Below are 22,884 nucleotides of genomic sequence, written 5' to 3'. Positions count from 1 at the left end.
AAGGAAAATAGGAAGGAAGTAAAGTAGGAAGGAAGGGAAAAAAAGAAAAAGGAAAAAAGAAAGGAGGAAAGGAGATAAGTAGGGAAGAGAGATAGGAAAGGGAGACAGGGAAGGGAGGCAGACAGGAAGAAAAGAAGAAAGGAAAAGATGAAAGGAAGGAAGGAAGGAAGGAAGGAAGGAAGGAAGGAAGGAAGGAAGGAAGGAAGGAAGGAAGAAAGGAAGGAAGGAAGGAAAGAGTCCTTTAGCAAAGATTATCTTCTTTAAATCATTCCTACTGATGGCTACCTGTTTCATCAATTCAGGAAGTCCTGGGAAATTCATAATGCAACTTCACCGAATTGAAAACAAGGTATGGTATTGACAATTCTAGGTCCCAGGGTCCCAGGGTCCCAGGCATCTTGGCAAAAAGAGTATGCAAGTTGTCCAATGTTACATGCATGGCTGGGAACTTGATTCTTTGCCCACTGATCTTCCTCCTCGGCCCACTTTGCTTTAACAGTTTTTACATTAGACCAGTCTAGGAGTCAGCAATCTTTTTAAATCAGTGTGCCAAGTCTTCATTCATCCACTTCTTTGCTGGTGATGATGTGGGGGAAGGGGGGATACAAAGACTGAAGGAGCCTGCCTGGATCCTCCAAATTCAAGGCGGAGGTGAATTCAGGGATATCTTGAAAGAATTCTCTGAAGCCTTAGTTGCCAGGAATTTTAATGATCTAGGTTGGTCAGGAAGTCATAAGGGGAGGGCTCAAAACACGTGTCCCCTCACACCTCTCCCACATCATCAGCCTTTATGGCCCTATAACCCACCTTTTGTGCCATCTTGGGCAGGCGTGCCACAGGTTGCCAAGTCCTGGACCAGCCCTGTCAACCACAAGCATCCTCTTCTCTTTCCATGTGGCTAATCCTATAGCATGCAACTAATCTGGTTAAGACCTCAGTGTGGGGTACAGATCCTCTCTTCCTCTTCCTTTGCCTTGATGCCCTCCCCCAAAACTGTAGCCCAAGGGAGGTCAGCAGAGCAGAGTTAAGAGGTCAGAGTCGGAGAGCCAGAGTGAAGGGACAGACTCTGGGTTCCTGGGGCTCTGAAGCCCAGCCTTCCACCCTCCCCCACTCCAGGGAAAATCACAGGAAGGGAGCTGGTTCAGATGCCAACTGTCTGCAGAGCCTGGGACCCTGGGCATGGGAAAGGGATTCAAACGCCGCTGTTGCTGGCGCCTGTCCCTCAGAGAGAGGCAGCCCTCTCTGCCTCTCTGTTTGCTGTTTGTTTGGGGCCTCACAAATGGGGCATTGAAAACACTTCCTGCAGCTGAATGACGCCCTGTGTCGCCTACCGCAGGCGGGCACTGTGGCCCAGCTCACAGGCTGGCTGCATTTGGGGGGAAGCCTGCGGAGTGGGGCAGGGAAGAGGGGTTCCTGCAGTGCCCTCTCCTCTCCCAGGAAAGAGAGGAATCCTCCCTTCCCTTCTTCCCCCTGATCAGAACAGCTGTGCTCAGATCTCTCCTGGGCCACCAGGTCCCCTTCTTGCCTAGGGATTCAATAAAATCTCCCCCAGTCCGGAGGGCTGCCGGGGGATAGCGGGAGGTGGGGAGTGGAGAAGGAGGGAGGGCAGAGGCTTCGGTTATTAATAGTTCTCCTGACTCAGAGCCACCCCGTTATGCGAAACCAAGTAAGGTAACCCCCTCTTTGGAGACAAGATGCCTCTGGCTGTCAGCGATGGGCTGGGAGCGAGGCCCAGAAGGCGGGGTTAGCCCCAAGGGGTCGGGGCCATAAATAAGAGGGTCGCGTGTCAGGGAGATAAACATGAGGGGGTGCTGGGCCTGAACGGAGTCGCCAGGGGCTGTCCGGAGCAGAGGGAGGCGGAGCGCCAGTGCCAAGGCCAGCGCCAGCGTCGGAGAGGCATCGGCAGCGCCCGCGCCCGCGCCAGCGCCCTCGGCAGCCGAGCCCAGGCCAGCCTCAGCCCGAGAGCCCCCGGCGGGCCGCAGCCGGGCCGTCCCGTCCCGTCGGCGAGGGCAGCGGGGCCAGGAGAGGCGCTCGCCTCTGCGCGGGGCGGCGCGGCCCGGGGTGCGCTCCGGGGCAGGGGGGCGCTGCCAGCATGCCCGTCGCCCTCAGTGCCTGGTGGCTGTCCGGGCTGCTGCTGGGGCTCAGCCTACAGCTCCGGGCCCGGGTGGAGGCGTGCAGCTGCGCCCCCGCGCACCCCCAGCAGCTGCTCTGCGCCTCGGCCATAGGTGAGTGCGCCCGGGGCGGGCGGGCGGCCGGGATGGGGGGCGGCGCGCGGGATGGCGGGCACCGCTCCAGACCCTCTGCGTGTGGGACCGGAGGGTGCGGGCAGTTCTCGCTGGTATCACGCCCGAACGATCACGGAATGCCCGAGCCGGGGAGATCGGTCCGGTCCAAGCCTCCGAACCCGGTTTTACAGTTGGGGAAACTGAGATCCAGAGAGAGAGGCAGGGATGTGTGTGAAGTCACACAGCGAGTTAATCGCGGCAGAGGCGGGATTAGAAAGGTCTCCTGACTTCCAGACTGGCGCTCCTGGCACTATCCCAGCTGCACTGGGAGAGGGTGGGGGGAGGGGGACTCCAGAGCTTGCATATGGGTCATTAATAAGAGTTTGCCCAGTGGCTTTTATCAGGAGAAAACATTCCGTCTCCTCACCCCTCCCCAGCGCCCTCTCCCAAAGCCAAAACCAACTTCCCTTCATCCACTCTTACACTGCTTCCTTCTTAACTCTTAAACTAAGGCACTGGGAGAGGACTCATTGCTATAGCAACATTTGACAAGTGGAAAGTCACTGGTTTTTGTGGGACAAAGAAAATGTACAAAGAGTCCTCCCCGGCACCCGATGACCAATGGCATGGAATCCCAGTTCATTAGAGCTGAAAGGGGATCTAGAGCTCTAAGCCAAATTTACTTTACAGATGGGGAAACTGAGGTCCAGGGACAGGAAAAGTGTCTCAACATTTGTGATCCAAGAGGGACTAGAATCAATTTCTCTTTTTTTTTTGTTTTGGATGCAGAGGGTTCTTTCCAGTACATCCATCACATTGCCTTCTCTGTCCTTGCCTTTACTCACCTAAGAAAATTCAGTAAAGTGAACAGGATATTAGAAGATCAAGCAGGGGTGTTATTTTAAACATGGGCTCTTCTAGCCCAGGACCTTAGCTACTGATGCAGAAAGTCAGGGTGGTGGAGGGGAATGCACCCTGGAATGAGAGTAAGAGGTCCCAGGATTCAATTCCCCACTTTCCTACTTTAGACAGCTCACAACTTCTCTGTTTCCTCATTTGTAAGAGAAAGATAAAAACCTCTAAGATCCCTTTTGGCTCATATTCTATATGTAGTGACTCCAGAACCTCTCCTATTCCATCCCTTGCAAGGATATATTTTTTTAAAAAATTAAATTATTGAATTCAGCTTGATTTCTTGGGATTGACCTCTTTCTCTTTGAAGCTGAGTGCCAAGCTAGAGGAAAAATCCATACAAAGTTAGAATCCGAAGAGTTCTCCCAACCATGAACACATTCTGTACCCTCCCTCATGAGCAGTCATTGAGCCAATGGAAAACTCTACTCCTGGTGGCTCCCCCTTTCTACTTCTGAGCTGTTGTAATTTTTAGGGTGGCAATCCTTGACTGGAAATCTGCCTATGAAACTTTCGGGGTAGTTCTGCCCTCTGAGACTGAGCAAAGTGAGTCAGATCCCACTTCTACATGTCATCCTTTTGAATATGTGAAGATAGCCAATAGAATCCCCTACTGCGCTTTATGTTCTTTCAACTAAGCTCATGGTAGCCTGGTTTGGGTTTTAGTCCCCTTATCATCATAGCTGGTGTTCCCTCCATGTTCCCAAGTTTATGATATCTTTCCTAAAATGTAACAACCAGAACAAATCAAATTTCCAGGCAATTGTCAGAGCAGGAAGGATTGGAAGTCCCTGTTCTGGACTTTATGATTCCATCAAAGCAGCCTTTAATCAGAATGATTGTGCATGTGACTCTTTTGGCTTGAATTTAGCTAAAAATGTGTCTTTTTCACATAAATTATTATCTAGGAATGGTTTCCTTATCCTGCACTTAGCATTTAGAGCTGAAAGGCACCTCAGAGGTTTGTCCCAATCCTCTCATTTTACAAATACGAAAACCAATACCAACGGGATGATTTTGGTCAATAGCACAGTATTCAAGGCTTGGAACACTTGGCTTTTTCTTTACATTTTATTATTATTATAATTATTTATTAGTAGTAAATTCATTGCTATTATTATATTTTTACTATTATTTATCTGTATAGATTTTTTGTCAGTCAACAAGCAGTCAGTCTACAACCATTTTAAAAAGCATCTATTATATACTAAGTGTTGGAGATCCAAAAAAAGGTAGAAGCTAATCCTTGCTCTCAAGGAGCCCACAGTCTAATGGAAGGAGAGAACATGCAGGCAACTATGTACAAACAAAATATAAACAGGCTAATTTAGAGATTCAACAGAGGAAAAACACTTAGGGGATCAAGAAAGCCTTCCCAAGAAGGTGGGATTTTACCTGAGAATTGACAGAATCTAAGAGGCAGAGATGGGGAGGAAGAGCGTTCCAAGCATGGGATAGCAAATGAAAATACATAAGAGTTGGGATATGTTTTTTCTAAATCAAAGAAGAACAGAAAGGTCATTACATAGAGTGGGGCAGGGAGTATAAGAAGTAAGTAGATTGGAACAATAGGAAAGTACAGATTATGGAGGATTTCAAACAGAGGGTTTACATCTGGTACTGGAAGCAATAGCGAACCAGTGAAATTGATTGACTAGAAGAAATGAGATGATTGTAATTTCATTTTTGGAAAATCAATTTGACAACTGAGTAGAAAATGGACTGGAGTGGGAGATACTTGAAGAAGGGAAACCAATAAATAGACTATTACAATATTCTAGGTGGGAGGTGATGCAGCCCTGAACCAGAGCAGGGGCAGTGTCAGAAGGGAGAAGGAAGCATATTATGAGAGATATGCTAGAAATGTCAGAGCTAACAACTGCTTGGAGGGGGAGTGGGGAAAAGATTAAAGAGTTAAAAGTAACATCTGCGTTTTGAAGCAAGGTGACTGGAAAGATGGTGATACCTTTGATAATGAAGTCAGAAAGAGGGGAAAGTTGGGGAACAGAGAAAAAGTTCAGTTTTAAACATGTTGAGGTTCAAATATGTATGGGCTATCCAATTCAAAATGTCCAATAGACAGTTGGAAACATGAGACTAGAGATCAGGAAAGAGATCGATGTTGGACAAATGAATATGAGAATTATCTGCATAGTTGGTAGTTAAAATGATGGGAGCTGACAAGATCAAGTAAAGTTGAATAAATAGAGTTAGAAGAGAAAAAACTTAGTTCAGAGCCTTGGGACACACCTGCCCATAGTTCATCAGTGTGATTAGATGAAAATCCAGCAAAGGAGACTGAGAAGAAACCATCAGATAGGCAGGAAGAGAACCAGCAGAGAAGAGCATTTTGAAAATTTAGACAGAAGAGTGCATCAAAGTGAAAGAGGGTGATCTATGATGTCAAAGGTTGTAGAGTTTGAGAAGGATGAGGGCTGAAGAAAACGCCATTGTATATGGTAATCGAAGGATCATTGGTAATTTTGGAGAGAGCAGTTTTAGTTGAGTAATGAAGCAGAAAACCAGACAGCAGAGAGTTAAGAAGGGAGGAAGAGAAAGAAGAAGAGACATCAATTATAGATATCCTCCTCTAGGAGTCTGGCCAGAAAAGGGAGAAGAGATATGGGACACTAGCTAGCAGGGATGCCATCCAGGATGCTACAGATCCCTCTCAATTAGCAACACTTAGTTAATTTTGAATCTTTCACATAGTTTGGTTCCAAGAAATCAAGGTTTTAAAGCAGTTCCCACTACATCACTCCCTGGATTATTTAGAGCCTCCTGACCTTCAGAATTCATAGAAGGGACTTTCCAATGGGTAGTTTCCTTTCTTCCTTTAATGTCCTCTATACAGCTGAGACCTGATTACTCCAGAATCTTTAGGCAAAGGGATATGGAAAAAAGTGGGCATGCTGTGGTCCCTTCCATTCCCTGGCTCCCCATTCTAGTCAGAGTGCCTATAAACCCTTCATTACCACAGCCAATGTAGAACGTGAATTTCCAACCCTACCCCCAATTAGCATTTCTATGGCCTGAGAAATCCTCTCTGCATACTGAGTAATGGCTTTCTGGACCTGATGTGACATTTTTGTGGCCTCAGCTCTATTTGCGACTAGCAGTTAGTCCTGTTCAGATGGGCTGCCTTTGGAACATTTTTCTTGGATTATCTACTCAAAACACCAGGGATCTAGTGAGATGGGGGAGGGAGATAGGGTTAAGGACAATAAAAGTAGTATTAATAGAAAACATTTCCCAATCTGTCTCTTAATGACTGGGTGATCCAGGGCAAGCCATTTAGCTTTTCTGAGCCTCAATTCCTCATTTGAAAAATGGGGATAATAATAGCACCCACCTCTTATTATTGTTCAGTCATGTCAGACTCTTCAGGGCTTATTTGGGGTTTTCTTAGCAAAGATACTGAAGTGGTTGGCCATTTTCTTCTCCAGTTCATTTTACAGATGAGGAAATTGAGGTAAATAGGTGTGCTATCCATTGCCACCAAGGATCATGTTTAGAACTAGAAGGGATCTTAGGGTCTATCTGGTCATTTTGGAAATGAAGAAACAGATTAAGCTCAGTATTACATAACTAATGTGTGCAAAGTGGAATCTAAATCCAGGTCTTTCTGCTTCCAATTCGATCCTTTTAAATTTATTCTTTTGTATTGACTCTAGGTCATCTCATGCAGGGTAGTTGGGAATATCAATTCAATAAGCATTGATTAAGCTCCTATTCTGCCCCCTCTAAAAAAGACAAAACCTGACATTCCCTACCCTCAAGGAGCTTGCATGAGGATGGTATGAGTACCAAATCAACATTAGCTATTATTACTCTGAGGGCTTTTCCTAATGAAGCTGCTGGCAGGAAGGTAGTAGACGGGTACCTGCTTTGGGTAACATCCAGCCCCAGAGACATGGATGCCCATGAAATGGGCCAGATCTACAGCTTGAAGGGACATTGGAGACCATCTGGTCCAACAGTTTCACTTTACAAATGAGGAAATTGAGAATTCCCAGGGGTATGATGATTTTCCAGGAGATGAATTTTATCTGGATGCCCTCTTGGCACATTAAATTCAATATGCCCAAATCTGAACTCATCATCTTAGCTAATAAACCTGCTCTTCCTGCAAACCTTGTTATCTGGGTTAGTGGTCCCATCATCCTCCCAGTAACCCAAGTTTATAACCTCAGAGACATCTAGTCTACCTACTAACTTCCTGTATCACTACCTCCCCAGTCCATCAGTTGCCCAGTTCAGCTAATTCTTCTTCCACTTCACATCTCTAACATCTGTTCCCTGTGTTGAACTCCACTAGAAATGAGATCACTAAACTACATAAAAGGATCCCTGATGATTACATGTTGATTTAGAAAACCACTTATTTAACATTATTTATGCTTTAGGGTCAAGGAGGTGCAGTGAATAAAGTACTGAGTCTGGAAACAGGAAAACCTGAATTCAAATCTTGGTCTTAGACACTTATAAACTGTATGATCCTGAGCAACTCACATAATCCTATTTGTATAAGTTTACTGATCTGTGAAATGAGCTTGAAAAAGAAATGGTAGAGCACTCTATTATCTTTGCTAAGAAAACTCCAAATGGGAATCCAAAAAGTTAGATACAGTGAAACCACTGAATATCACAAATACTCTACCATATTTTTATTTTCTTAAATATTTCCCAATGTATTTTAAGCTGGCTCCAAGTATATCAGACCCCAATACTCTCCCACAAAGTTATTTAACATCTCTAAGCAGTTGCCTACTTCAGGCCTTCATTACTTCTTACCTGGACTATTATGACAGACTTCTAGCTGTGCTTTCTATATCAGACATTTCCCCACTAAAAGCTAAGCTATGGAGTTAAAGTACAGGCTAACTATGTCACTTTCCTCCCCCAGAACCATCAAAGGGTCCCTACTGCCAAATCCAAACTCCTCAACCTGACATTTAAAGGCCCTTCACCATCTGGGCGCCACACTTTCATGCACTGTGCAAGTCAAGAAAATTGATCTGCTAACTGTTCCCCAAATTGCAATTCTCCCTCTCTTGCCTCCATTTTTAAAGATGGGGACTGTTTTTAATTAATGTAGAGTTTCAGGTGAAACATTACTTTTACCAACAAAAATCTGTACCTCCTCTTCTGCTCATTATAGGCTGAGAGAGTTTCTGGGGCACTGAGAGGTTAGGGCATTTGTCCAGTCAGTCTAGTATGTGTCACATCCAAGTGTTCCTGATTCTATGGCTAGCCCTCCTGAGTCCAGTACCCCATGTCCCCCTTTTCAGAATCCTTATCTTCACTAAGACTCAGCCAGGTATCCCTCTCCTCAGCAAAGTTCCTCTGGTCCTCTCAGGATTCACCACTCATTCTCCAAGTTTCCCAGAGCCTTACTGGATGATGTCTCCCTTGATGCTTGTGTAGAATAAAGGGCCATTTCCAGGAGTCCTAATCTATATCTGGCCATTGGACCCAGATGGCTCTGGAGGAGAAAGTGAAGCAGGTGACCTTGCTCAGTCCTCCCTCTCTTAAAGGCAATTTACTTGCATGTCATGGCGTCATCTCCCTGATTTCATGGTCCTTTTTGAGAAAGGACAAACATCAATACCTAAGCTGTATCCCCCGCAAAATGCTGACTTCTTAAAGGGTGGGCTCTTAAGTTTTTTCATTTTTCTCTTTATATCCCCAGTGCCTTCAATAGAATAGACTCATAATAAATAGCTATGGCATATAAGGGATGGCTAAAAAGGGGGGAAGGAAGGGCTGAGCCTGAGTAGAAAAGACTTGGGGAAAAGGGAAGAGAATTTTCTTCAAATGGATGGAGAGACATTAAGTGGAAGAAGGAAAATACTCGGTCTGTGCTGTTCCTGAGGGCAGAGCTAAACCCCTGGGTGACAGTAACTGGGAATTCATTATAAAATGTTCTAACAGTGAGAGCTGTCCCAATGACAAAGTGGGCTGCTGCCACCTTAGGAGATAATGATGTTCATTGTGTGTTCAAGCAGAGGTCAGATGTGCAGTAGTCAAGGATGCAGTAGAAGGAATTTCTAAATCAGGTTGGAGGAGGGGATTGGTGAGATGATCTTTATAGTGGAATACCTGATAGCTATTATTCCTGGAGTCAGGAAGACCCGAGTTCAAATTCAGCCTCAGATACTTGTTAGCTGTGGGACCCTGGGCAAATCACTTAAATGCTGTTTGCCTCAGTTTCCTCATGTGTAAAATGGGGGTAATATAGTTCCTACTTCATAGGATTATTGTGAGAGGGAAAGTCAAATGAGGTAATATTTATAAACCATTTAGTATGGTGCTAGTTGGTGCTTAATAAACATTATTCCTGTCCCCTTCCATTTCCCTTTTTTCCAAATCTGAGCTTCTGAAATTCTAGTGTCCAGGTGAGCTTCAACATATACTTGTGTTCTTGTCCTTCTTACAACAGCTACAAGGTCCTCCTAACCTTTCTTCAATTCTTCCTTCACCACCTAGACCACTGTTTGATCTCCTTATCCTGCCTCCCTGGTTTCCCAAAGACTAGTGGCTTACTAAGAACAACAAAAATAACTAAAATTTACATAGCACTTTACCAATATTATCTTACAATTATTATCCTCAAAACAACCCTGGGAAGTAGATACCATTATTATCATTCCCATTTTACAATTGAGGAAATTGAGACAGACAAAAAGTGACTTGCCCAGGATCACACGGTTAGTAATGATGATGATGATGATGATGATAACTATTAACATTTATTAAACACCTACTATGTGCCAGGCACGGTGCTCAATGCTTTATAAGTCATCTTATATGATCTTTATAACAACCCTGCAAGATAGGTGCTATTATTATCCCCATTTTACAGATGAGGAAATTGAGATTTAAAAAAAGCTTAAATGGTTCACTCAGGATTGCACAGCTAGGTAATGGAAGCTAGAGTTGAACTTGGGTTTTCCTGATTCCAGGTCCATTGCTCCATCTTCTGTATCATCTGGCTACTCAATGCCACAGGGGAGGAGGGGCAAGAAATTCTAATTCAGGGCATTAATGAATTCCCTTAAACTTGCTTTACAGCCAGGGGTGTCTATAATTATGACATTTCAATTGTACCATGACATCATAACCATAATGAGGATATCATAATTATAATCATCACTATAATTATAGCTGTAGTTGCTGTATTATCTATAATAATGATGTCATAATTATAATAACTATAATCACAATATCATAATTATATTCATGGCATTGTGGCATCTATGACATCATCAGGATAATCATGACATCATCAATGTGATCATGATACCATAATGGTGATCATGACATCATAACTATAACCACACACCCCTATATAGGGACAATAACCATATTGTCCCTAGAATCAATAAAACATGGTTTTTCACATTTCTTTTGTGTACATCATCTCCTTTAACTTTCACAGCAATCTTGTGAGGGAGAGGGGTGTTGTAACCCTTATCTTGTAGATGAAGAAAGAAGAGAAATTATTTATTCAAGATCGCACAGCTATTTAGTGGCCGAACCAGGATCCAATTCATCTAATACACATTCTGCCATATCATAGACCCATTCCTTGAAACAACTTACAGTAAATAGCATTTCCTCTAAGTTCCTATACTAAAAAAGAATATACTTCAAATAACGACTCCTTATGGGATCTTTTTCAGTCTGGCTTTTCATAGAATAGATTTTTTTAAAACCTCAGACCTCCCAGCCCTGGTTGTTTCCACTTTCCAGGATTACTGACATGGGAACCCCTGGCTCATCCAATTTCTGGGACCAAAGGGCTGACCATGACAAGCTTTTCAGGCCACTAAACCTCTACCCCGCCAATGGGTTCTTCCTCTTCTTTCTTTGCAGTGATCCGGGCAAAGGTGTCCAGTGAAAAAGTGGTCCCAGCCAGTGAGGATCCAGCTGACACCCAGAAAATGATCCAATACGAAATCAAACAGATAAAGGTAGAAAGAGAAGGGCCAGAAAGTCCCTTCGTTTTGGTTTTCTGCTTGAGATCCATGTTTTGGGATATGAATGGGACAGGATGGATTCATTCGGGGGGAATAGCTGGGTCAACAATAATCCTGTGAGGATGCAATTAGGATATGGGGGGAGGAGTAATGGTCAGCATCTTCTTCTATAAATGAAGAAACTGAGGCAGGAAGAATGACTGAGTGAGTCAGTTATAGAGAAAGAGACACAATTTAAGTCTTCTGACTCTTCACTTTTGTCAAAGACCACCTTCCGATCCAAGTTCCTAGCATAGAAGTTCTTAAATCTTTTGGGTTATGAGCCCTTTTGTCAATCTGGCGAAACCTATGAATCCTTTCTCAGAATGACGGTTTTAAATGTATAAAGTAAAGTTCTTGGGATTGCCAAGGAAACCAATGTTATTGAAATACTGTTATAAGGATGTTTTTTAAAATAAGTTTTTTGGGGGGCAGCTAGGTGGGGAAGTAGACAAAGCAACCAGCCCAAGAGTCAGGAGAACCTGAGTTCAAATGTGACTCCAAACACTTACTTAGCTATGTGCCCCTGCACTTAATGCTGATTACCTCAAAAAAGTTTTTATGCTCAATCACATGGGAAAATGGAAGAGATGGGATGCCATGGAGGTCACCACCACGAAATAAAAGGACAAGATGGAGTAATAGTGTAGACTGTTAAGCGTTGAAGTGCCCAGAACAATTCTTTAAAAGCAACAATACTAGATCCTTCTCTAAGTGCTATTTGGCTCCTCTTTGGTTCCTGAGAACACATGGTATTTTAAGTTGAAAAATAATGACCACTTGTACTTTTAGAGGATCTAATGGAAAAGGGGTGCTCTTGACCAAAAAATTTAGAACAAGAAAAATCCCTTGTACTTCATTTTATATTCTTCATTTTATAGACATGAATGTGAAGGGAGATGAAATAGTTTGCTCAAGGGTCTATCACTTGTTGCCTTCCTCATGGTTAGTCAGATGGATTCTATGAGCCATATCATGGTGGCAAGACCAACACTGGTGATGTCCTGTGTCTCCTTTGTGGAAGGCTTTGCTCTCCACTGCCTAGCACTTCATCTCCATGAGCGCATCTGCTGACAAGAACTAAAGGTGTTTCCCTCCCCAGGAAAATGTATTTCAGAGTTATCCACGTGCATAATATCATATACAGCTTGGAAGGTGAACATCAAGGCAGGTCTAAAGCATTCCCCCTAATTAATTAGTCTTAATCTCCCAAAACAAGGAGAAGAAAAGGGTTTTCTATCCTAGTCTCAGACCTACATATATTTGTTTGCTCATTATAGCTTACATTTAAATTGAAACTTCATTCATAAAAGGAGCTCCTAGTGTGGAAATTCCCAGTTCAGCACCTGTGCTGCAAATTACAGTCCCTTCTAATTTTTTTTTTCTTTTTTCTTATTATGGATTTGTCAAATATAATTGTTTTCATACCCACACAAACATACACACACACCAAAAAATATAAAAGGAGGTTTCTATGTAAACCACAAATTTCTATTTACATACAATTCATACATCTTAGTCTCAGAGTGTTTGTTACCTCTATAAATGGCTTGCTCTGGGTCAGATAACTAGTATGTATCAGATTCAGGTTGGACCTGAATCCAGGTTTTCCTGACTTTAAAGTTAAATTTCTACTCTTTACACTAATTATGTCAAGCTCAAATAGAAATGGGATCCCCATAAGAGTTCCTATGAGCTTCATATTGATTTAAAAATATATATATATTTAAAAGAATACTTAAAAATTGTTTTTATGTTTAATTGGAAAAATAAAATTTTAAAATTTCCAAAAAAGAAAATCACATATTAATATGCTCTATATCCTAATGTTTTAAAATTTATTTTTGGTAACTGTTCCCCAATTAATTTTAATCTAGTTCCTGCCTGTATGACATCTTGGGTCTACACCTGCACCACTTTTCAACTACTATAATAGTATAATAATAAAATGGTTATTTCTATACCATTTTTTCAATTTTAAAAAGTGTTCTTACATCATTTTATTTTAACTTCAGAACTGTCATTAAATTTATAATGACATAATGATCACTGCCTTGTCATTGATGTACTTTGTAGATAAATAAATGGAGAAACTAAGGGACTTGCCGATGGCCACAAACATAACAAATATGAGGCATTGTTCACACTCAGATCTCCCTGCCCATAAGGTCACATGTCTAATAACAATAGCATCTACTTTCACATCCATAAAGAAGTATATGGTGATCAGTGAATAGAGCTCTGAGTCTGGAGTCAGGAAGATCTGAATTCAAATCCAGCCTCAGAAACTTATTAGCTGGGTAACACTGAACAAGTCACTTAGGAATGCACCAATCCCCCAGGTTTGTTGTGAAGATCAAATGAAATAATATTTATAAAGTCCTCGTTCGATTATTTTTTCAATCACATATGACTTTTCATGACCCCATTTGGGGCTTTCTTGGCAAAGATATTGGAGGAGCTTGCTATTTCCTTCTCTAGCTCTTTTACAGATGAGGAAACTGAGATAAACAGGATAAAGTAATTGACCCAACTAGGAAGTATCTGAGTCCAGTTTTGAACTCAGGAAGATGAGTCTTCCTGACTCCAGACCTGGTACTCTATCCACTGCAGCACCACCTAGTTGCCCAGTGGTACACAGTAAGTGCCTAATAAATGCTTATTTCCTTCCTTCTATATACAATCTCTCCTTTGATTCTCAAAACAACCCTGTGAAGTAGTTACATTTCCCCATTTTATAAAGAAATTGAAATTGAGGGAAGGGAAAATCACTTGTTTAAAGTCACCCAACATGTGAATGGCAGAGTTAGGACCCAAATTTAAATCTTCAAACTCTAAGGCCAGTGATTCTTCAATAGCTATCTCACTGGACATCTTTTGTGTGCTGATACCTGTGTGTATAGCCACCATTGAGGGCCCCATGAGTAATTTTTTTCAACTTTAAAATTTCAATTATTGAATTTATTTGAATCTATTCACATTTTTAAATTTTAAATTTAAAACAGTTTAAATTATGATTTTCAAAATTTATAATTTTTTTAAAAGATTTGCTTATTTACCTCTAAAGAATAGGACACTTAAAATTTCCAAAATCATGCTACTCAAAATGGACGCAGAGATAAGGAGACACACGTGCATATACATGTGATTGCCACATATGTACATGCATGCACATGTAAACCTAAAGCACAGACTTTTATGTAGAATCATTATAGAGTCTTCTAATAATTAATAATAATAATCTAAAAGATTAATAATCTAATAATAATATAAAAAGTAAAGTCTTTTCAGAGTTTGCTGCATTTTTGTAATTTTCATCATAAAATTAATTATTATCATTATTATACTTCTTGGAACTGATCACATGCCAGATAACATTAGATTAAGAGTCAGTTCTGAGCTGTGAAATGGAGGCTCCCCAATCTTATTCTAAAGGAAAATATAATTTCATTAGTGACTTAATGATGAGTCAGCACAGATATTATACTGGAGGTGAGAGCCCAGATCTGTGCCTCCAAAAGACAAAAAAAAGCTCCTGCTACTCACAAAGCAGGTGCTGTTTCTGTGATCTCCCTTAGGCATGACCAGCCATACACATACATGGCAGAAGAGATTGTTTATGTGACTCAACTAGAATCTTGGGAAAAAAAATGTCTTCTTTCCCAAATCATATCATTACCTGTCATTGTTTCCTGATATCCCACCATTAGCTAGCCTTTCCTTTTGCTTAAGATATTGTCTCCCTTTAAAATGCAAACAACCTTGGCAAAGATAACACATTAAGTGTCCTCTGCTATTTATATCTTACTATGATGAGATTTTCATTTGCATCCTGAGAGGCTTAAGGAAGAGGATGAGGAAGGAAGAGGAGTGAAAATATAGGAGCCAGTTCTAGGAGCTGAGGTTGGGCTGGAGCAGTCTCTTCTTTATCCCCTTACAGCAGAGATTCTTAACCTTTTAATGTCAGGGACCCTTTGGCAGCCTGGTGACACCTATGGACCCTTTCGCAAAATAATGTTTTTAGGTGCATAAAATAAAATATGTAGTGTTATAAAGGAAGTCTATTATCTCAATATGTAGTTATTAAAATATAAAAAATTAAATTATATATTGAATATAATATATTATATAAGTAAATATATTAAATTATATATATTTTAAAGCAAATTTATAGATCTGAGGACGTGTCCCTGTTTAGAGCCATCCTTGGAAAGAAAGGGTGACAGGAAAGTTTGTAACTCAGCTGCCTTCAAAGTTGCCATCTTCATCCTACCTCAGAGCTCTAGAACCACCTTCCCACCACCTGGAACACCCTGAGTTCTCTTTTCACTAAAACTGGCTTAGCCGGGTCTGGCACTCACCCACAATTCCTTCATTAACCACTCCAGTTTGTCTTGTTAATGATATAAAAGTGAGACGTTCATGTACGTGTATGTATTTTGCCACAAAATGTTACTTCCATCTCACCCAAATTTGCTTTTCTGAACTTGTCTTATAGATGTTTAAAGGGTTCGATAAGGTAAAGGATGTCCAGTACGTCTATACCCCGTTAGACTCCTCTCTGTGTGGGGTCAGGCTAGAAGCCAATAAGAAGAAACAGTATCTCCTCACTGGTAAGTGTCTTTGATCAAGGAAGTGGCCCTTCTGAGGCTATCACTCTGCAATTTGAGGCTTCCGGCTCCACTGGGTTACACTGGTTCAATCAGTCAATATGAATCAATAAGCATTTATTAAGTGCTTACTACATGTCATGAACTGTGCTAAATGCTGGAATGGCAATCAATGATTACTTGAGTTTTCTTATGAATGGAAAGAAGTTGTTCCAGTGAGAAGCAAAAATCACAAAATCTCATGGTTTTATATAAAATATATCTTTCTCTAGGAGGCTTTCTACAGCATCTTTGATAGATGTCCAAATATCCAAATGTTCAAATGTCCAGATATTCAAATCCCATTGGAATCCTATTATTGATAGGGAACTCTCTACCTCTACAAGACATTCTGTGACATGTTATAGTTGCTAGAAAATCAATCTGCCTTCCCATAACTCCTCTCCTTTGGTATCAGTCCAACCCTCAAAAGTGAAACAGAAGTTTATTCCTCCTCTTCCACATGACGACCCTTCAACTCTTTGAAGTTTGGATTATTCTTTTCCCCCGAACCTTCTCTTTTTCATCCTGACCTGCCTCAGGATCTCCAATCATTCCTTAGTTTTCAGTTCTCCTTCCTTCCTCTTTTTTTTTCTGGACCTGCTCCAGTTTGCCAATGTTTCTGTTAAAATGTGGCATCTGGTTTTGTACACAATATTCTTAATATGGCGCTGGTCAGACCAGAAGCAGATAGGATCATTACTTCTAGACACTATATAAACCTTCCAAGGTTCTCCCAAACGTAGACAAACCTCTCCCAAATTTGAGACCCACAACTAGAATGGGGGGAATAGTTTTGTCCTGTCTTTGCTCTCCCACCATTTGGCTGGAAGATCCCACTGTGCTCATTAAGAATCGACTGTCAAAAACAGTTGCTTTAGTGCAGTGGGATGCTCTCTCAATGGCTTTCTCCCAACAAGAGGTCAGGTGTCCAAATCACACCTGGAAACAATATTGTTAGGAGGACACAACAGCGGAGAAAACCTCGCTCCTAAGCATCATCACTGAGCGGCAAAGGGAAGCTCTTTTCACCCAGGTGTTTGCCAGCAACAAGTCCAGACTGAGTGGAGTTCTTGTTGGGGGTGACAGAGCTCTGATTGCATCGTGTCCTAATGAGATTTACAGTCACCCCAAAAGAGTCTGCCCTGACTATTCACAGACAAGGAGCCAAGTGGGTGGGTCCTGTGTCTACATGAGGAGGATGGGTGGAAAATGTATGGAGTTTATCCATCTTTGGGTAGGTTACATAATACATATGTGTGTGCATGTATGCACATATGTAGAATTCTTGCACAACACACATATATATGTAGGTGTGTATATAATGCATGTAGAATATGTATATATGCACATATGCACACATACACATGCATAAATGAATTGCATAATATTTACATACACACATATGTCATGTCTCCTCATATGACTCTCCTAATAATCCTATGAGATAGGTACTGTTATTATTCCCATTTCACAGAGGAGAAAACTGAGACTTCCAGAGGTTAGGTCACCTGCCTAGGACAACACAGATGGCAAGTGTGTGAAATGGGATTTGAACCTCAGTCTGGTTCCAAGTATGGCGGCCCAACCTCTGCTCTGTATTTATACAGAGTGGCTTCTTAGTTGATCTTTGTTGAATGAATGCTCTGAGGAACCTCTGGGATAATAGAGAAGTATAAGGGGCAGCTAGTTAGTGCAGTGGATAGAGCACCAGCCCTGAAGTCAGGAGTTCAAATCTGGCCTCAGACACTTAACATGTCCTGGCTGTGCGGCCCCAGGCAAGTCACTTAATCCCAATTACCTTGGCCAAAATAAAAAAAAAAGTTTAAGACCCAGTTCTTGCTCTTGAGGACCTTAAAGCAAATCACTGGGGAGGAAGAGATGATGAAACTGTTAAATAATAACCAAAGAGGCACAGTAAGGACCGAACACCTAAGTAATGGGGAGGAGAAGTTTCAAACGTGGGCCCCAGACGCCCAAGCACTGCCAACTGGGCCTGAACCGGCGCCAGGTTAAATTGAGACTGAGAAATATCTTACAAAACAAATAAAAAAATACAACAGAATGTAAATAATGTTAAAATGTGCCTTTCTGAGTCTATCTGATCTGGCAGAGATTCTTATGTACAGTGCAGTGACCCAGATTTTTATTTGAGTTTGATCCCATGGGGTGACAGCAACGGTTCCCATTTAGTGATTCACAGTCTCCTTGAGGGTTCACAGCGATGGCCCAAGAAGTTCATGCTAAAGAGTCTTTAATAGTAAATAATGACAAAGAATAGAACAAGTGACATATTAAATGACCCTGGGGGTCACAACACATTTCTTGTTGAAAAGAGTTCACATGGGATATATGAGAATAATAATAAATATGGGAATAATAAACATGGGAAGCTACAAGTATGGTGACACAGTAGGTTTCTAGCAGAACTGAACAGGGAGGAATGGGTAGAAGCTTGGTTGGCAAGACAGGGCTCCATGATGGAAGCAGGGTCTGATTTAAGGGTTAGAAAGCTCCTGTTACATGAAGCTTTCGTGTCTCTCTCTCTCTCTCTCTCTCTCTCTCTCTCTCTCTCTATATATATATATATATATATATATATATATATATATATACACACACACACACATATATGTGTGTGTATATATATGTATATATATAAATAGAGAAAGAAAGAGATATCTATATCTATATCTAATTTTTTTTTTTTTTTTGCTGAGGCAATTGGGGTTAAGTGACGTGCCCAGGAGGAGTTCTGATGTTGCTGGAACCCGAGGAAGGTTAATGCTTCCCCCAAGGTCCCACAGCCAGGAAATGGCAGCACCGACTCATGCCCATGACCCCTCCTGACCCTCCGAAGCTTGAGTAGGGCCGGATAACTGTTGAGCCCTGAGGGTGACATTCTTGGTGACAGGATAGAAGGAATGGAAGAGGGGAAGATCCATGAAATGTCAAGGGAACCGCAGGGACGCCGTTTTGGTTGGGATATTAGGAATATACTGAGAGAGATTTCAAATAATAAATTGTATAATTCATTATACAGGTATAATTATACATGTATAGATGGGGCTGGATTGTGTACGGCCTTGAATGCCAGGCACAAGAATTTGTTTGCTGTCAGACATCCATGTTCTTCCCAAGACATACGCAGCTTTTTGAGTCTCCTCCTGAACCCAGAGCCTGGGAGGAAGAGAGGGAAGAAGGGAAGGCCAGGTGGGGCTGCTCCGACTATTCAGTTCCACTCCCACCCCGGTTGTTAGATGTCCTCAGGACAGGGCCCAGAAGGGCATTCCCAGAAGGTGGCAGGGAATGTGGCTAATGAGTTTCTCTCCTTCTTACAGGCCAGATTATAGAAAATGGCAAAGTATTCATCAATATGTGCAATTACATAGAGCCCTGGGACGACCTGTCCTTCTCACAGAAGAAGAGTTTGAATCATCGTTATCACATTGATTGTAGCTGTAAGGTAAGGGGGGCAGGGAGAAGGGACGGCTGGGGCACTTGGCACCCTGGGCACGGGGTGCCCCCGCTCCCACTTCCCATGGCAGGGGCGTGGACCATCGGAGCCAAAATTATTCCCATTTTTTCATGAGTTACTGAGGTTCAGAGAAATTGCTTGCCCAGGGTTACTGGTGAATTATAAATGGCTATCGTTAGGACCAGGATACACGGGCATGTGTGGGCATATGTGTATATATACACACATATTATATATACATACATGTGTGTGTACATGTGTGTTGTTATTTGTGTGTATGCATGCATACATTTATATACATATATACACCCACTGATATACACACAGATATACAAACACCCATGTACACATATACACATCTATATTTATATATATATATATACATATATATATATATTTATACATATATATATATATTTATACATATATATATATTTATACTTATATAGAGAGACACATATATATACACACAGACAGACAGACAGATGGACGGATGGAGGGGTGGACGGATGGACGGACAGACAGATGGATGGGTGGGTGGATGTGTATGTTTATGTATAATTACACACGCACACACATGTATGTCATTTGCTACCTCTGTGATCTTACTGAGCTTCTCTGAGCCTTAGATCTTTCATCTGTGATGCGAGGTCAGAGGAGAGGACCCCTGAGTCTTTTCCCCCCAAGCTGGTGCAGAGACTTTCTTTAGAAGTTACATTCTCTGCTCCAAAGGAGGCTGGCCAAGGAACATAGTGTGAAAGCTTCCTACTGAGATCTTTTATTTCCCTCAGTAGAGGAAGCAAAAGAAAAAGTTTGCAAAGTGTGTTTGGCAAGCTAGCCAAGTGAAGAGGAGAAGGAGAAAAGGAAAAAAATCAGAATCCTTTGCAATTAGGACAGAGAAGACCCGAGTTCTGCATTTTGCTCTGCCTGGGTCCTGGCAAGTAACCTCCCTGGGGGCTCAGTTTCCTGAGCTGTAAAGATGTAAAGATAGAATCTCTTTGGCAGAAGTGAGATAGTCCAGTGCTGGGCCTGAGTCAAGAAGACCTAAGTTCAAATCCATCCTTAGAACTTTCCCAGCTGTGGGACCCTGGGCAAATCACTTAGCCCCTATTTGTCTCAGTTTCCTCATCTGTAAAATGGGGAGAACAATAGCATTTACCTCCCTGGGTAATAAGGATCAAATGAAAATAATAACTATAATAACTTTAAAGCTCTTAGCACAGTGCCTAGCACATTGTAAGCACTCCATTAAGTGTTAGCTGCTATTCTTATTATTCTGCCTCAGGTACTTCCTGTCTGTATGACGCTGACAAATCATCTAACCTCCATCTGTCTCAGTTTCCTCATCTGTACAACTGAGAAAATAATACCACCTTCCTTCCCCAGTTACTGCGAAGATCCAATGAAGTTATATCTGTGAGATGCTTAGCACAGTGCCTGGAGAGGGCAGGCACAATTTATGTTAGCTATTATTGTTGTTATGATTACATCTCTAAAATCTCTTTTATACCTAAGATTCTTTATTCAGTGACTTGTGAATCCAAATACATTCCCATAGGTTCACAGGTCAGGGCTTCTTAAACTTTTCCCACTTGTAACCCCCTTTTGTGTGAGAAATTTTTACAAGACCCCAGGTATATAGGAATATAAAACAGGTATACAAATCAAACATTTACTGATAATAAATCATAATTTCATGACCCACCCCCCACATTCAGTTATGTGGTCGTAACCAGAGTTTAAGAAGCTTTGCTCTAGAGGAGGCAATCTTTCATTTTATAGCTGAGGGAAACTTAGCCCTTTGCCCGAGATCACACAGGTGATAATCACGAGTCAGGATTTGAACCCAGCTCCACTGGCTCAGGAAGTCAGTGAATGCTCCACAGTCCCCCTGACCTCTCGTATTCTCTTCTGTTTAGATCATCACCTGCTACACGGTGCCCTGCTCCATCTCGGGCCCCAACGAGTGTCTCTGGACGGACTGGCTGATTGAGCGGAAGCTCTATGGGCACCAGGCCCAGCATTACGCTTGTGTTAAGCGCAGTGATGGCACCTGTGGCTGGTACCGGGCTGGCCTCCCCCCTGAGAAGGAATTCATTGATATCAGTGAGCCCTAGAGAGAAGCATTACCATACACCCAGCCCCCAGCCTGGAGGCCCGATCCATCTGTCCTTCCATCCTTCATCCTTCCATCCATCTACCCTTCCATCCATCTGTCCTTTCCTGCACAGCTTCCCACTGCTTAACGTAGCCGCTGCTTAGGAACACTGCCAACCTGGTGCAAGGTACCAATGTGTGTGGAACCAGCGGCCGAGGGAGAAGAGGACTCGAGCTCCTGACCAGGGGGCCCTTCTGAGAAGGCCAGTCAGGGGTCCCGAGTCCCTCTCTGTGCTGGGAAAAGCGGGACCGCCCTAGCCAAAGGACCATCGGCCTATCCCTCTGCTCCGTTTCACTCCTGTGACTAAGCAGAGTCTGGGAAAAAAGACCTTGCAAGTAATGATGAATTGGTCTTTCTGATCAGGCTGGGGCTCGTCTTTGTCCCTCTCCAAAAACAAAAGATTGAAACGGGAACGAAAGCACTTTCCACATCTGGAGCTGACGTGGCGCAGGCCGAACACCATACAGAGGGTGCACAAATTATTAATAGCCCCATGTTGAACAAAAGTAACCGCTGTGGTCAAGGCGAGTGAAATGGGCTGATGTGGGGGAATGATTAAAAAGCATCTTGTACCCTTGGCGTGTGTATGCGGATCTCTTCTCGACTCATCTCTCCCCTGGCAAGGCTGGGACAGCATCAGTTATTGCCTGCTGATGTGCTGTGATTATTGTGGGTCAGGAAGCCCTGGGACTTTAGAGATCCAACCCAATGCAGACATCCTTTCTTCAACATCCCTAAGCACAGCCCACCCCTTGTCCTTGCAGGACTCAAAACAGACCAAATCTACTAGAGCGCTTGCATATAATAAACTAATCTCCATTTCCCTGTAACTTCTGCCCACTGGCACTTGTTGGATTTTCTGAAGCAACTGAAAAGTTCAGTCCTTCTATATGAAAGCCTTAGCATTTTCCTCATGTAACAGACTTCCCTCCCCATCCCACTTTATAAAAAATATGCCTCCATTTATTTTCTGATACTTGCATTTCCACCCTTTGAGCTTCCCTCTTTTAGCATAACCCAAAGGTTCTTAATCTTTCTTGTCATGGACTACTTGGGCAGTCTGGCAAAACCTATAGTCATGCTTTTAAATGAAAAACCAAGAGGGATTATAAAGGAAAGGAACTGCACTAAAATATAATTAAAATAAGTTCATCGACCCCAGGTTCAGAACTCTGAGGACCCAAACAAGTACCATTGTTCACTATTAAATGAAAATATCCCCCTGCATAGAAGGTACACTTAAAACCCTCTTTTTTTTTTTTTGCAAGGGGAGGGAAACCAGGCTTGTGATTTCATGAGTGTAGGGAACTCCCACTAAAGAAATTCTCTCTGCCAGTCCAGGCTAGTTACTGTTCTGTAGGTGATAGTCCGAAGGAAATGCAGGGGAGGAAGTGGAAGGTGGGAGTAGAGCGGAGGGTTAGTTACACTGAGAGGGTAAGGG

General features: G+C 42.4%; 2 protein-coding genes across 2 annotated transcripts in view; one reads left to right on the top strand and one right to left on the bottom strand.

Annotated features, from left to right (window-relative positions):
• SYN2 (synapsin II) overlaps positions 1-22,884 on the bottom strand; it is a 273,091-nt gene that overhangs the window by 45,603 nt on the left and 204,604 nt on the right. The gene's annotated exons all lie outside the window — the stretch shown is intronic.
• TIMP4 (TIMP metallopeptidase inhibitor 4) lies at positions 1,590-22,022 on the top strand. Its single transcript, XM_003762443.4, has 5 exons — positions 1,590-2,225; positions 11,016-11,113; positions 15,657-15,771; positions 19,149-19,273; positions 21,205-22,022. The coding sequence occupies exons 1-5, from the start codon at positions 2,093-2,095 to the stop codon at positions 21,400-21,402; spliced, it is 669 nt and encodes a 222-aa protein (XP_003762491.2). The 5' UTR covers positions 1,590-2,092; the 3' UTR covers positions 21,403-22,022.

This window comes from Sarcophilus harrisii, chromosome 1 (assembly GCF_902635505.1).
Source record: "Sarcophilus harrisii chromosome 1, mSarHar1.11, whole genome shotgun sequence".
Classification (NCBI taxonomy): Eukaryota; Metazoa; Chordata; class Mammalia; order Dasyuromorphia; family Dasyuridae; genus Sarcophilus; species Sarcophilus harrisii.
Note: the sequence above shows the minus strand (reverse complement) of the source record. Positions and strands in the feature narration are given on the sequence as shown.

Excerpts from the sequence above, each read along its gene's own strand:
- TIMP4 (XM_003762443.4), top strand. The coding sequence starts at position 2,093 with ATGCCCGTCGCCCTCAGTGCCTGGTGGCTGTCCGGGCTGCTGCTGGGG. Across the intron at positions 2,226-11,015 it reads GCTCTGCGCCTCGGCCATAG|TGATCCGGGCAAAGGTGTCC; the intron begins GTGAGTGCGCCC and ends CTTTCTTTGCAG. Across the intron at positions 11,114-15,656 it reads ACGAAATCAAACAGATAAAG|ATGTTTAAAGGGTTCGATAA; the intron begins GTAGAAAGAGAA and ends CTTGTCTTATAG.